Source organism: Guyanagaster necrorhizus, assembly GCF_019112545.1.
Source record: "Guyanagaster necrorhizus MCA 3950 unplaced genomic scaffold BT62scaffold_19, whole genome shotgun sequence".
NCBI lineage: Eukaryota > Fungi > Basidiomycota > Agaricomycetes > Agaricales > Physalacriaceae > Guyanagaster > Guyanagaster necrorhizus.
The window spans coordinates 421,495-436,162 of record NW_025064898.1 but is presented as its reverse complement, the minus strand read 5'-3'; the positions used below and the strand labels follow the sequence as shown (position 1 = coordinate 436,162).

The following is a 14,668-nucleotide window of genomic DNA, read 5'->3' as shown; positions in this document are numbered from 1 at the left end:
AGACAAGAATGCCCAGTACTACACAACGCACCTCCCGAGGTTGCTTAGTCAACAAATAACTTCTCACTGTGAAGACCTTCGCCGTATGCCATACTCTCGAAGATGACTTGACGCCATACGCTGATCACCAGTTCGATGGCCTCTTCTTCCAGCACCTAAAAAAGTCAAGGGAGTTACAATTACAATCAACCGCCCTACTAAACACTTACTGGTTCAAGACCTTCAACTAATTTTTGCGGACCTTTATGATCCTTTAGATGCTCCAAAACGAACATGATTAGATCTTCCTCTTCCATCTCACCAAGATATTTAACCATAAGACGTTTAACAAGAGGCTCCAGCTTCCTATCAATCATTATCTGTCATACAAGTGAGCAGCGGCCGATAATCTTGAACAAGGGAAAAGACGCACATCGGACAGACCATCCCAGCGTACCTTGGCCTTGAACAAAGTCTCCTTATCATGCGGTACGGACTCCTTGATCTTCTCCAACCTTGCCCTGGTCTGCTCACTGCTCTCTGCGACACTGAAATCAAGCTTCACAAGGGGAACTTTCCTCTTCTTCACTTCATCATCATCTTCCTCCTCTTGAACGAACACAGTTGCCTTCTCCTTATTTCCGGGCTCTTTCGTAGGTGCAGGGGCCAGCGACACGTTAAGCTTCACCGGGGCGCCATCATCCAGTAGTAGCCCTGCTTTCCTTTGTTCCTCAGCCAACGCCTGCATCTCATCCATTTGGCGGGCTAAAAAGTCTTCCGACTCTCGTCGAAGATTCTCAGCCTCTTGTTCTTCAAATCGACGTGACTTGTCATCGGCAGCTTCTTCTGCTTCCAGGCGACGTGCCCGACCTTGTCGCCACCGCACCCTGGTAGTAATGAGTACCTGAGCACTGGTTTGACAGTGATCACATACCTATCAACGTAGAACAGCTCGTCACTCTCGTCATCATCCCAAACATCTAGCCGTGCTCGCATTTCAATTCTATCCCGTCCTTCTGCATCTCCAGTAGCTCTCTCTCGCTGAATAGCGCGTTCCAGAGCAAGTATTCTCGTTCGCTCTCGAGGCTCATACCGCCGTTCCCGCTTTGAACCAGTCTTAGCAAGAGAAATGAAAAAGAAGCAGAGGACTCACGTCTCTGAACGAAATCTCTTCTTCGCGTTTCCGCGCTTCCCTCCTCTCAAACTCCAGCTCCTCATCAGTCTTAGTCGCCTTACCGGGCGCAGCCCGCAAGTCATCTAAATATCTATCCTCTCCTGCTTTGACAAACCCCACCGGTTTACTGTAGCCTTGTGCACCTTTGCCGAAACCTTGCTGCTTCGGTGGCGTTGACGTCGTGGGCTGTGGCTTTCCCCATTCTCGCATTTTCGGTCCGCTCGGCGCCCCCGATGGTCCAGAAGCAGCCTCTCGCAACTTTTCCCGCTCACGCTTCGCAGCCCTCTCACGAAATTGTGCAATCTCCGAGATAACCAAGCCTCGCTGTGTTTCTGGTAGATCGGCCTCTTGGAGATCGTGTAGATGGGGTGGAATCACGTATTTTTCACGGTCTATCAGGCCATTGTTGGCAGCATCTTCTGACGTCTTATTGATCTCGTCGACGAGCTCGTCAATTTTAGCTTTAGATTCTTTTCGCCTCGCCTCGTCAGTCTGGGTGGTTGTTAGTACATTCCTGAGAGTCGACGGAGACGACATACGTCCGTTGCCATTCGCTGTGATTGATAAGCATCCAAAAAGCCGCGCGTTTTTTCGTCAGCTTTCACCTATATGATACTCGACGTAGGCGAGAATGACTGGCAGGCAATGGATAGACGCACCAGGAGCTTCTTGTTCGCACAACCATCTTCCAGCGCCGGCAATTCTACGTTGTTGAGCAGTTCTAGGGCCCGTAAAGCGCCATCAGGTTCTTCGAACTCTGCGAAGCCAAAACCTTGAGGCTTGTTCGCAGGTGTGATTAGGCGCTTGAAAGATTTGATAGGACCGCAAGCCTGCCACGAACAGGTTATCGAGGATATCCGCCAAAGAAGAATGCCAGCACGTACAGAAAGCAGCTGGTTCAAAAAACCATCCTGTATGCCTCCCGATATTGACCCGACGAACAGCGTCGTGAATTTTTGATTCGGTGGGACAAAATGCATTTGCTGTTGCTGCTGTGCGAGAGCAGACATTGAGGGACCCTGGCCATACGACGGCAAAGGTGGACGCAGACCAAGTCCCAATCGATTTGGCATGGGTTGCATTTTAGCGTAGACTGTCTCGACAGCCGATTCAACTTCTGTGACGAACCAAAGGGAAGGAAGACCAGACCTTGATGGGTTCCGACTTCAACAAAGAAGTAGAGTACTGCAAACGGTGAATATATGCAGAATATACAAGATTTTCCACTCACATACGCCGAGAAATATGTCTGCCGAACCCTGATTGAAGAAGATGTGACGGTCGAGAGCGGAGAAGATAAATAATAACTGAAATAAACAAACTGACATAAAAACTCAAATATCCTAAAAAAGGAATTAGCTGCCTTCTCCTGCACCATCGACAGAATGGTCTTGTTTTTCACATCTTCAGGTAATTGATCCTTTCTTCTGAGTCTCTCCAAGTTTAATAGTATATTTTAGTTACGCATCCTCCAGTGACTATCTATATGGGCAAGGATAAAGTAGAAAGTGAGTAATAAATCTTTGTCGTTCAGACTTGACACAGATATCCTCCACAGATGAAGAACTGATAAAGTATGCCTGGCCACAGGATGTGTGGTTCCACGTCGACAAGCTGTCCTCAGCTCATGTGTATCTTCGGATGCCTGAATCAATGCAATGGGAATCAATACCTGAAGGATTACTCGCGGACTGCAGCCAATTAGTCAAGGCTAATTCTATCGAAGGTTCGTCCATGTATTCTTCGCGCAAATTATACCGACACCTTTACAGGGAATAAGAAGGACAACCTAACTATCATCTACACTCCCGCGGATAATCTTAAGGTGCGTTCATTCAGCTCTCGCCTAACCATCGAACTTCCTTGTAGATGAAGGACGATAGAAAACGGGAGACATGGCTGTTGGTCAAGTGTCCTTTCACAACGACAAACGGGTCAAGCGAGGTAGCTTGTTGACCCCTTCGCGTATATCTTTTGATCTCACACTTGATTGCACAGTCCACATCGCTAAACGCGAAAATCCAATAGTCAACAGACTCAATAAAACAAAAATTGAGAAGGAAGTCAACCACGAACAGGAAAGAGTTGATAGAATAAAGCAGGAGACTGCACAACGTAGGGCCGCAGCCGCCGAAAAGGTAACACATTCCCCTTCTTTCGATTCTACTAATCTGAACAAGATTACCACAGAAGAAGGCAGATCAGGAGCTGGCCCGTGCTCGAGAAGCAGAAAAGGCCGCTCGATCTTATGACTCCCTTTTCAACGTACCAGAAGACGAAGATTCAACAGAGCCAAGAAAGACCGGACGAGAGTTGGAAGAAGATTTCATGTGATGTACTAATGTACTTAAATAACAGGTACTAGGATGTATCCAATAGATTTCAAAAAGATGACAAGTTGTATTCTACAGTTATTAATAATCAAGATTCCCGCATCATTCAATATCCTGGCTTTCCCGAGTCAACAGTGACGGGTAACGCGACATACTGCTCCCTAGCCTGGCGACGAAGACGGAATCGTCGAATATGAAAGAATGCGAGCCCGCAGAACAACACGACACTGACTCCTCCAATAAGATGCTTCTTAGAAACTGGCCATTTACATCCACCTTTGGAACGGGAAGGAGTAGAGCTGCTAACAACGCCATCCAGAGCCCAGCTGCACATGGTGTCAATTTGGAAGTGAGTTCGAGCGCTATGCGGCCACACGTACGTTACAGAAGGTGGCTCTCCATGAACTTTAAACAGCGGGCTAGTAGCAATAACATCTTGGACGTCGCTAGGGGATACCCATAAACGTCGACACCGCCAACGATACAACGACACTCACTTGACATGCGTCGCCTGCAGGTAATAGACATCACTATAAACTCAATCACATCAGTTACCAGGCAGGGCGATGTGTTCGGGCCTTGCGCACCTCTGCGCAACATCATCGTCCATCGTCCACTGCACAGATCCAAGCGTGGTCTCGACGCTAGTCGCCACCTGCCAAGAATCGAGCGTCAAGTCGTTTTGAAGCTGGAAAGTAATCAACTCCGGATCGCCTGCTTCTACAATCCAGGAGACATTCGCTGGCCTCCCAGCCTTGAGAACAGCCTTGGATTCATGGCATCCGCCAGGGCCCGGTTTCAGGAGCTGGAGTCCTTCGACGGTTACGCTGGCAGCTAATACAAGTGCGCTATCGGGCAGCAGGTCAATCTATTTGGAGGGGAATAGCTTGGAAGCTCACGTACGCGGCTTTCAGAGGCAACATGGTGGTAAGCAGGGAAGCTGACAGCCATCGCAGTCTCTGTTATCATGATGCACAGCCCTTGCCTGGACTCGCGTCTCGGCCAGAGACCTCAGAAGAAGTCAAATATATACAGTTCTTGCTGGGAGAGGTTACTCTCTGAAATACGGAGCTGCGCTAGTCCCAGCCGCATATTGTTGTGGCCAGGGGCTCAAATATTTATTTAAGAAGAGCTCGGGATTGAAGATATAGATCAGGGGCAATATCCAGGTTCGGCATCTGGAATACCCGGGGCAACTGGTCGCTGAAATTCGACCATTTTCTTGTGACTCGGTGAAGTTTTTGGCACAGTATTGCACATCAATACATGTTTATTTAATGATCGCCATCGAGTCGTAGATTCCTAATAGTACAGAACAGATATACCAGCTGCATATTCTCACTTCTTAGCCTCAAACTTCACTAGGTATCTCTTCGGAAGGCAGCTTTCTTCGCTCCGCCTTTCATAGACTTTCAGCCTTTCTCCATCCCGAATCAGTGTCAACCTGCTCGTCATTCCATTCTTCACGACAAGCTCTTGAATGATCTTCAAGACCTTCACTAACTTCTTCAAACTGGGCTGCACAATCCTCGCTTGCTGACTCAGAGCATTGAGCTCATTCTTTTCAACAGCATGAAAATATCCCCGATCGTGAATGCCAAGGAAGTGAAGAGACGTCTGTGAAAGGAAGAGCTGGGGATACTGCTCGTACCAGTCAAATTGAGGGCGTCTGCGTTCCGAGACAGTAGTGAGTTCAACTATAGCGTTTTGAGGAACGTAGGAACCACCCGATTTGACTGTCAGTGATCGCGACGGGGTGACTGGTATAATGGAAGTCGTGGGTGGTCCTATGTTAACTGCCGAAAGCAAGTTCGAGAGTTCGTCAACGGTCGCTGACGAACTCGAACTTGACGTGACAGGGGCGCGCGCGCCTGGTTTTACGGATATGCAGGCGTCAACTTCGAACCGGACCACCATTTTGAAGCCCCCAAGGTCCTGAAAATCCGGTTAGCATATGTGAGAGGGGACTATGTGGACCATACATAAGTAATAATGCGGTGATGGCCACTACTAGATTCACATCCAATCGCAGGGCTGGTAGTATGGTCTTCGAAGCCATATCCGTACGAGTATCCGGAAGCTTGTTCCTTATACCTCTTATCCCATCTATTCAATAATACAGTCTTCTTCCCGGCGAGCTGCATATCGATCCTGAATTCTTTCATGCTCCTCTCATTATTTCCTCCCCCGATCCATCTAAGGAGTTTGCGAAGGCAGTTGCGATCAGTAACAAAATCGGCGGAAGACCAATCGAAAGGCAATTCCTTCTTATCTTCCGCTACGGTCTCGACAGCAACCATGAGCGGAAGAAGGATAGCAGAAGGCATCTGAAAGCCATTTTGGTCAGAAAAGAAGAAACCTCTGTCAGCGGGGATTCTGTAAGGGACAGCCTTGTTCTGCCACTCTGGTGGTGAGCCTATAATTGAGATCGTGAGCGATACTATCTCCATGCGTTGTGCTGATCTCACCAGGTACAACTATTGCCGGCGACGGGTCTGATTCAGATTCAGAATTCTTGATCCAGTTGTAGGAGCCAATGTACTCGACGTCTTTAATACCGACCACGGTATCGGATATGTTGAGAGTGGGGATGGTCAACATATCGATACATTTGGTGTCTAAACCTTCGAAAATGTCCTTATCTGGGGGAAGAGGCGCAGAAGGAGCACTGTCAGGCGGATTTGAAGACATATGCCTGGCAGCGCTATGTCTGGATGAGAGCGCGGGGGAAGAGTGTCCTCTGGCTCGATGATACATCGTAGAACAAGGCGGTAAGCTGGTTTGATGAAGGGAAAGCGACTTTTAAGTAAACGATGAGTCACATGCGAGGCAAGTTAGAGTTTGGGTAGACGCCCAGATAATAAAAATATGTTCGTTACACTCAACCAAGAAGGCAGTGAACTTTTTGAGTCAGAAAAAGTTAGTCAGAAGACAGAGCCTCCAGGTGAGAGATGCAGAGAGAACTAATTCCCCGAATCGACCTTCCGGATTTTATTCTGCAGCAGAAACTGATTTATGAGTCACTTCTGGGAAGGAAGGAAGTTTGTCTCATTAGTCGACGTTGTTCCTCGAGGGGATAGCGGGTAATTATGAAAAGGCCTGTTTAAAAGCTGCACCTGTTTTAGAAAGGTTTTTGATGCCGAAAACTTCCCGGCTTGTAAATACCCAGCCAAATAGAGGACACATTTCGACGTGTTTTTGAGGGTATTTTTTGGGTCCAAATACGGAATGAAATACCACTTTCTAGACGTATCTTAAGGTTTTTCCGAACGTCCGTTGTGCAACCCAGAAAATACTTATCCTAAAGAAAAACACGTCGAAACATGTCCTGTGCTTCGCTACGTGTTTACAAGCCGGGTTAATGGCATTAAAAACCTTTCTAAAAGCAGATGCAGCTTTTAAACAGGTCTTTTCTCCATCGTAACAGTAAAGCAGTGTGAACGAGGCTGAGTGAGCCGGCCGGTGGGTTCCGTATTAGGTAATCACCCTGGAACCTTCTTTTCCTCCATTAGGGGTCCTGTCATTTACCACATCATTCACTGCAGAGCCGCGCTGTATGTTGCCCATGAACCTCAGCCATGCACGAACACACGAACGGAACATCACTTGTTGGCTCGGTGTTTGAACGGAAACCTTCTTTTGCTCTACGTAGGCCACCCCAGCTGCCATCATCGGGAAAGACAGGGTTTCCAGCCGCACAACATCGCTCGAAAAGTGCTTTTGCACGGCAACGAGATGAAGAACGCAAGACGGGGAATACTAGACTACGTGGTGTCCCTCCAGTTGTTCCAATTCCCAGAGTTCAACCGTTTACACCTAAAGATTTGGTGACCCATGGACGTCAAGAAGAATCTGTGGCTGATTGGCGGGCAGAAATCAGCCGACAGAATGAACTGCAGGTGCAGAGCATGAACGCAGAGGAAAGAGAGCGCGAGCGGAACGAGATATATGAAAGATTTGGGGCAGACATCGGTGACATTTTGCGGAGAGCGAGGGAGGCACGCGAAAGACAGGCGGAGAGAGACTCTGAAGAAATGAAGCGTAAACAGCCTGAAGGCGAATCCGTTACCGGTAAGAGGTCTGCAATATCACATTGCTACAGTTTCTTACTGGAATTTAGCCGGTGGCAATGGCGAATTGCAGGAGTCAGGTAATCAATTGCATCTTTGCAAAATTCGACACCATTTAACAACATGTACAGACCTGTTTACCAACTCAAGGCGAAATTTAGAAAAAGGTTTTCCTGAAGGTATGCTTCTTATCTAGTTGCCCATGTTTTACTGACCGCGTTCTCAGTTCCAATAACATCTGAAAAGCCTGTCAGTCGTTCAGGTATACCACTTGCACTAATCTTTTCTTTGACCCCGACATCTGATTTGCATCATTTTCAATAGTTTCCCCTCCGTTGGCATCATTTCCTCCTCCCTCTCTCTCTGCGAGTGCGACGCGTCCATCAACGCCCAACAGAGCTCTGCGGAAGATAAGGTTTGCCGAATTGTCGCCAACCGACGTACATGTCTATGAGTCAGCACCACCTTCTCCTCGCAAGAAGACCATGCTAGCTTTGCCCCCGCCACCCCTTGCAGGAACAGATGAGGATATTGTTTCTTTAGGAACGTATCCTACTTCCGGCATGACATCTGCAGAGGATCCTGAAGAAGGCAGTCCAGAGTATATTCGTCGGAAATATTTCCCCTCTGCTCCGTTCTTCAATCCCGATCTAGCGTGGATGAAGCCATCCACATCGGATGACCAGTTGGACGAATCTTCACCACTTGACAAACTACGGTTTGATCTCTCGGGCAATCCGATTCCATCGTCTATCAGTTTAGCTCTTCCTACGCATTTGGGTTTGCATCACCATGCTGAGGGATCGCACGCTGGATATACTCTTGATGATATATTCTTTCTGACGAGGTCCAGTGTTGCTGCTCAGAGGGCGGCCATGCTGGGCGTTTTGAATGGCGTAGTACGATGGTTAAGGGATTGTATCAGAGGCCGAAATTCATCGACAGATGATCTAGTGCTGAATGACCTATCTGCCAAGTCTGCTACGCTCCTCAAGCGTATCTTGTTTGCCGGTCTGGAGGTCTTACCTGAGCAGGGAAGTGTTGGAGCACGAGGTATTGCAGTTGTCTGGCAATGTCTTGTTGGCTGGGAGGCTCAAGAGATTGATGACCTACAGGTTGACTTGAATGACGTAGAAGCTGCCTTTGGGGAGGTCGAACTCAACACATCAGTCGATGTCTCTACCGCCACCACCATTACTCCGCCTCCGTCTATATCTACCTTAATCGATGCTCTACCTCTTCCTGAGATGCTCTCGCAGTTAGCTCCCTTACTCTCATCTCCGCCCGATTTCAACTCTGTTGAATCCTCCCCTACTCCTAATCAACTCCAGCTCCTCGCTATCGTTCACCGGATTTCCAAGCATTCCAGCATTGCGGCCGAAAAGATTGTCCAGACGTCCAACCTTGTTGCCAGTATTGTCAATGTCTTCCTGCTCTCCCCTAGCGCACCACATCCTTCCGCTATCCACTGCCTCATCACTCTCGTTAGTGCTTCGCGACAGAACGCCAAAGCGCTTTGTGATCCGGCGGATGCGATGCTCAAGTTCGTCGCAAGCACCATACCTTCCATTGATGGAACCATGCAATATCCTGCCGAGTTGGCCCATGAGCTCTTGGTGTCCACCATCCGGTTGTACACCTGTCTGGGACGGTACGGGATGTATTCTCATACCGCGACAGACGCACAAGAGCTGTGGATGCGTCTTGCTGTCTATGTGGCGAATACAGGGGGGAATTTAGCACAGCCATGGGCTGAATTGATAGGGACGTGGATAATTTGCGCGACAGATCCTCACAGAACATCTCCAAGTCATGACATATTGTGGAGTCAGGTTGTTGCGTGGGGATGGGCCGAGGACATGTTGGCATTGAAGGCCTGTGACCGATTACTGGGAGATAAGGGCTCGCTGAGGCAGGTAATGGATACACAAGGTGCTATCTGGAGATGTATCAGTGCATGGCTGGAGGGCTCCCGAATCAATAGTACTCGGGGCGGCCAAGCGGAACGGGAAGCGGCTTTAGCTGTCTTACAATCCGGTTTTGAAAGCGAGGCAGGCCTGGCCAGACAGATCACCTTGGCCGCCGTAGAGGGCCTCAAGGCTGATCTACAGGATCTGAAATCAACAGAAGCTCAGTCACCGTGGCTACCGACTTTGTTGAGCGCAGGGAGGTGCGCCAGTACGCTGACAGCTGTGATACGGTTATGGTTGGCGTGCATACCTTCATCGAACGGCCCATCAGAGTCGCCACCATTTCATCTCCCTTTCTCTAGGATATCGCAGCTATGCGCCCTGTTGGTTTCGCATCCGGTCTGGAGTTACCTTTCCAAATCTGAACGCCGTGGATTAGCCGGTGCATATACGAGAGTGATGTGTCGGCCTCTTGCATCTCTCCTCTACTATTATCTCCGCTTGTCGAGAAAGCTTCCCGGAAGTTCAGATGATCTGTGGATGGCACAAGCTTTTGCTATCATCCTTAGATTTTCTCCTGGGGATGAAGACTATGCACTTGCGATCATGGACAACCTTCTCGGGATGATTACGGGTGGTTGGGCCAAGCAGCGGCAGCTCAAGATCCCGGACATCATTTGGGAACGGGGCGGGATGGATGCAATCAGACCCATATTACATCACGTTATTCAGTCGAGAGACGATGTCCAGATTGCGCCCACAAGTCCTACGCCCAGATCCATCTTGCTCTCAACGTCTCAGAGACTGCTGACCTCCGTGCTCATCACAACAGATTGGGATCCCGTTGGACTTCCGTTAAAGGGAGATTGGGCTTTGACGCCGATTGACCATGTTCTGCGTTCTGGGCACGAGTTATCTGTATTCCAGCGTAAAGGCGCGTTCCCTTCATCCTGGGACACATCGGAGACGGAGATAGTGCGTGCATCTCTTCTTCTGGCACAGCTTGGACGAGAGGCTGTGCTGAGATTTGCTTGCGGCCTAGCAGACGTCACGTTATCTGTACCGGAAGCTGTTTTCGGATGTATGAAAGTCTTCATGCTGGAGCACGAACAGGATCATAATAAGGGTCTAGATGAGGTATTCCGTGATCCAGCTGTGGGGTATCTGATGAATGAGTTGGTTTCTCCATATACAGTGGGCATGCAACCGAAAGTCAAGTCGACTCGACAAGACGATTTGGAGGCGGTCGCTGCAAGATTCCTTGGGGCTGGTACACCCTTTTACCAGTATTACACAGATTTTGTGGCACTGTATGATTCGATTTCTTTTGCCCATCCGTTATTCGCTCGACTTCTTCTACCTCCAACGTCGATGAATTACGCTGTGGATTATCGGAAACATCTCTGGCTGGATTATGGGCATCTCATCAAGAGCATTCATGTACTTCTCAATGAAGTCATTTCCCAGGATATTCGAGAGTATCTCTATCCCGTTGAGCACAGTTCTGAGATGATAGGTGCTTATGTTCGTGCACTTGTGACGATAGGCCCTTCGATGGACGGATTTGTCCGCTTCATCGCGGTTCATCACGTCGCGTGTAATATCTGGTCGGACTTGGTGGTGTCACCCGGAGAGGACGCGTCGGCGAAGAAGCTATTTGGGCTTCTCATTGCGCAGGGAAGTAAAGACATCCTGACCGATATCCTAACATACAAGCAGGTGTCCGATGGGCCTGTTTTGTTGGCTCCACATTGTTTCGGATGTGGGGACGAAGTGAAGGGAAAACGAGCGGAATATATATTGCGTTGGACAGACCAGGCTGTTTTAGAGAAGATGTTAGCATTATTTTAGTTTGCTGTAGTTCTTCATAATACTTAATATAATGCGTATATACTTATCTTGCGATCGGCCCGGGTGCTATTTCGAATTCACCCCATCTTTTGCTTACTCAGTTGAAACCAATCCTCGTAGCTTATCGCAGCAACCATGCTTTCCAAGGTGACCTACAAGCAATTGCCCACCCACAATGGGTCGAGAACCAAACCATGCCACCGAAAAACGAAGGGAGTCTGCGTGATCTTCCTAGTGATCTTCGTCTTGGGTGTCGGTCTGCATCGTGCTGGATTTACACACTCGTTTTTGGGTACCAGAAAGTGTGCTAGTTATAGCTTATCTACCACGGGAGGCTTGCCTACGCACTACACTTTGCCCTCTGGAGACAAGATTCCTTCGGTCGCTCTTGGTGGGTTCCACATTAGTTTCCGAGTACGAGGAGATTCACCGCGTTCACCTAGGTCTGTGGAAAGCGGGAAAGAACCAAGTCGGAAATGCTGTACAGGTAAATGTTCTACAGGAAATGGAAGATGAATAATATCCCCTTAAGCTTCATGCTTAAGGCCGCGGTGGAATCTGGATACCAGCATCTCGACGGTGCTTGGATCTACGGGGTGAGTGTGGGGCTGGCTTTATACTCAGACTGCTGTATTCTCACTGTGTCTCAGAACGAAGCGGAGGTGGGCGCCGCGCTGAAACGAACAAATATTCCTCGTGAAGATATCTGGTTGACTTCCAAGGTCATTAAACTAAAAAATTATTTCCATGGCGCACGCGTTTTCATTTGGCTTGTTTTTTTTTTTAAGCTGTGGAACTCTTTCCATGACCCCGAAGATGTCGAAAGTGCTCTCGATGCGTCATTGTCTCGACTCGGGACGGATTACTTGGACCTCTATCTTATTCATTGGTCTGTAAACCCTCACATTCGTTAAAATATGCTTTGTTCAAAGAATCCTGCTTTTAGGCCTCTTGCGCTTAACAGAGATGGGTCTGTATATAATCAAGCGCTCACCGACGATCCGTATCCTACTTGGAAGAAGCTTGAAGAACTAGTTGATAAGGGTAAAATCAGGAATATCGGTGTCAGCAAGTGCGTTTTTACATGCGTATTTTTGGTTCTTCAATTGGGGCGGTCAGAATCACCAGAATCGAACGATTATTCTGGGGACAATTCTGGAGATGAGGGATTATGGACGTCATTTTGGACAATTCAAAAGGCAGCATCTCCGGGAAGGCACACCATAAATTATAATGGTGATTCTCCCAGCTCGATTCTGGTGCGATTCTGCAGCATCGACCCATAGTCGACTCCAGAATTGTTTTTCAGAATCGCGATTCTGACCGTCCCTAAATGTGCTCATTTCTGTTTGCAGTTTCAACATCCGCAGGTAAACCTCACTGTCCTGTCCTGTCTTTGAATCTTCGTCACGGCTCATTGTCCCTTCTTCTTCTTTCCAGGATCCAAAATTTGACCGCTAACCCATTGAAATATCCACCCGCGGTTAACCAGGTCGAGATCAATTTCTGGTTCCCACAAGCCGAGTTGCTAGCCGTAAGCATTACCCACTTTTCCCCCGGTCTCACGCTCACCGGAACACCAGTGGTCTAAAGAGTACGGACTCTTGTTAGAAGCGTATTCCCCTCTTGGAGGCGATGGACGTGTCGGAGAGACACTCTCTGTTCCTGTGGTCAAGGAAATCGCCGCTGAACTCGGCATCACTCCCGCTCAAGTCATCAATTCATGGCATGTCCAGCGCGGGGTATGTGTCACCACCACCATCATCATCACACAGAAGCGATCGCTCACATATATCTCCAGACCGTCGTCCTTCCGAAGAGCGTAACCCCATGTAGAGTGGAAGAAAATTTACATAGTTCGTTGTCCCATCTACGATGGCTGAAACTTTGGCTAACTTGAGAATTGGACAGTCACGAAGCTTCCCGATGAACTCTTTGAGAAGCTGGAGACAGCCGCGATATCGCACGAACCGAAGAGAGGAGTGAATCCGAGCAAAAGCTGGGGTATTGATTTTGACATCTTCGATTGAGAATGGAAATGCGCTCTATGGGAATCAAACTCTACAGTTGTCTAGATTGAAGATCATGATGTCCTGTGCACCAATCTTGACCAAATCGTCCATGATATCTGCAAATTTCCTCTTCTCGACCATGCTACTGACTGCGACCCAGTTCTCCTCCTCCAGGGGACTTATAGTGGGTGCCCTTCGCCCGGGAGTGATGATCGTCGCTGCAGGGAGCTTATCACGTGAGATGTTGTATTGACAGACGACGTATCTGCTGGCTGCGACGACGCCGGCGATACGGCTCGTAATTTGCTTGAGCAAAGGCTCGAGACCAGGATGTTTGGGAACGCTGGACTTGATGAGAACGGCTTCTGTCTCTAGAACCGTCGCTATCGCGTGCAAACCAGCTGCACGCATGGTATCACCGGATTCTACAAGATCGACTGCGGCAACATATAAGTATAGAACAGAACATACATGGGGGTGGTGGTGATAGGTTACGCACCAATCCCATCTGCCAGTCCCAACGCACAGGCCGCCTCCACACTCCCACCTACATACTCGATCTTCGTCCTTCCCTCGCCATGCAAGCCCAGCTCCTCATCCACCTTGGAGAAATACTCCCCAGATAAGACTTCAAAGCTCGTGACGACACGTTTGCCCGCAAGGTCCTTTATGGTTTTGATTGGTCCGGCCTCAGGGACCTGGACCTGGAGGGAACATTTCCCAAAGCCTAGCCGTAGGGCCTCGGTGACATGCTGCTGCATCTGGGATTCGAGGATCACATCATGGCCTGTTATTCCTAGATCGACGTTGCCTTTACCGACGAAAGATGGTATGTCGGATGCGGGGAGGAACACACTGATTAATTGGTTTTCGGTTAGGGTGGGTTGGTGCGTGAGGGGTCTGTCTTACAGGGCAATGGGATGATTCTGCACGAGGCATACATCCAGTCTATTGTGCCTCCGGAATTGTATGTCGGCACCTAGGGGAGAAATGGGTCGTACGTAGATGAACTGGTTCGTCGTCGGAAGAATGTGACTCACCTGCCAATATTGATAGACACTTTTCGTACAGCCTACCTAATAGATAAAAACGCTTTAAGTATATATTCTTTCTGATATTTCCTACACTCACTGACCCTTCTTCGGGATGGCGAATAACAGGCGCCCATCAACGGTTTCGACGACATCTGTACAATGTGAGTCATGAATAAGCATTCTTTTCCGGCGCCCAAGAAAGACAGACGACAGACTCATATCGAGTTTAGTACGAGTTCGAAAGCTGGGAATCTAGGGTACTAGGGTGTATGAACAGGACTTAAATTGGGGGGGGGGGGGTCCAG

The 14,668-nt window shown here is 48.7% G+C and overlaps 7 protein-coding genes across 7 annotated transcripts; 3 read left to right on the top strand and 4 right to left on the bottom strand.

Moving 5' to 3' along the window:
- Positions 1-44: 44 nt before the first annotated feature.
- Positions 45-2,437, bottom strand: BT62DRAFT_1030290 (uncharacterized protein; the record flags this gene model as incomplete). The annotated part of the gene is made up of 10 exons (XM_043178326.1): positions 45-155; positions 210-359; positions 413-866; positions 914-1,083; positions 1,133-1,645; positions 1,693-1,758; positions 1,813-1,983; positions 2,038-2,246; positions 2,303-2,338; positions 2,389-2,437. Coding segments are annotated over 10 exons (1,929 nt in total), but the record flags the coding sequence as incomplete, so codon positions are not given.
- Positions 2,438-2,536: 99 nt separating this feature from the next.
- Positions 2,537-3,487, top strand: BT62DRAFT_1077969 (cytoplasmic protein; the record flags this gene model as incomplete). Its single annotated transcript, XM_043179346.1, has 7 exons — positions 2,537-2,563; positions 2,614-2,661; positions 2,712-2,879; positions 2,926-2,978; positions 3,037-3,097; positions 3,152-3,291; positions 3,344-3,487. Coding segments are annotated over 7 exons (641 nt in total), but the record flags the coding sequence as incomplete, so codon positions are not given.
- A 9-nt stretch (positions 3,488-3,496) lies between these two features.
- On the bottom strand, positions 3,497-3,894 carry BT62DRAFT_255070 (uncharacterized protein). The gene has a single exon (XM_043180255.1). It carries the CDS (start codon positions 3,799-3,801, stop codon positions 3,589-3,591), a length of 213 nt encoding a protein of 70 aa, XP_043037660.1. The 5' UTR covers positions 3,802-3,894; the 3' UTR covers positions 3,497-3,588.
- A 930-nt stretch (positions 3,895-4,824) lies between these two features.
- Positions 4,825-6,177, bottom strand: BT62DRAFT_981780 (uncharacterized protein; the record flags this gene model as incomplete). The annotated part of the gene is made up of 3 exons (XM_043189630.1): positions 4,825-5,421; positions 5,469-5,926; positions 5,955-6,177. The coding sequence occupies 3 exons, from the start codon at positions 6,175-6,177 to the stop codon at positions 4,825-4,827; spliced, it is 1,278 nt and encodes a 425-aa protein (XP_043037659.1).
- Positions 6,178-7,005: 828 nt separating this feature from the next.
- On the top strand, positions 7,006-11,375 carry BT62DRAFT_952584 (uncharacterized protein). The gene is made up of 5 exons (XM_043188241.1): positions 7,006-7,557; positions 7,607-7,636; positions 7,688-7,735; positions 7,783-7,818; positions 7,881-11,375. The coding sequence occupies exons 1-5, from the start codon at positions 7,065-7,067 to the stop codon at positions 11,315-11,317; spliced, it is 4,044 nt and encodes a 1,347-aa protein (XP_043037658.1). The 5' UTR covers positions 7,006-7,064; the 3' UTR covers positions 11,318-11,375.
- A 12-nt stretch (positions 11,376-11,387) lies between these two features.
- BT62DRAFT_934332 (uncharacterized protein) lies at positions 11,388-13,456 on the top strand. The gene is made up of 11 exons (XM_043186706.1): positions 11,388-11,708; positions 11,761-11,804; positions 11,863-11,913; positions 11,968-12,039; positions 12,106-12,206; positions 12,264-12,389; positions 12,673-12,687; positions 12,758-12,851; positions 12,901-13,059; positions 13,119-13,173; positions 13,229-13,456. The coding sequence occupies exons 1-11, from the start codon at positions 11,453-11,455 to the stop codon at positions 13,345-13,347; spliced, it is 1,092 nt and encodes a 363-aa protein (XP_043037657.1). The 5' UTR covers positions 11,388-11,452; the 3' UTR covers positions 13,348-13,456.
- On the bottom strand, positions 13,291-14,543 carry BT62DRAFT_987990 (ATP phosphoribosyltransferase; the record flags this gene model as incomplete). Its single annotated transcript, XM_043190091.1, has 5 exons — positions 13,291-13,766; positions 13,829-14,184; positions 14,239-14,308; positions 14,370-14,405; positions 14,465-14,543. 5 exons carry the CDS (start codon positions 14,541-14,543, stop codon positions 13,372-13,374), a joined length of 936 nt encoding a protein of 311 aa, XP_043037656.1. The 3' UTR covers positions 13,291-13,371.
- Positions 14,544-14,668: the final 125 nt, after the last annotated feature.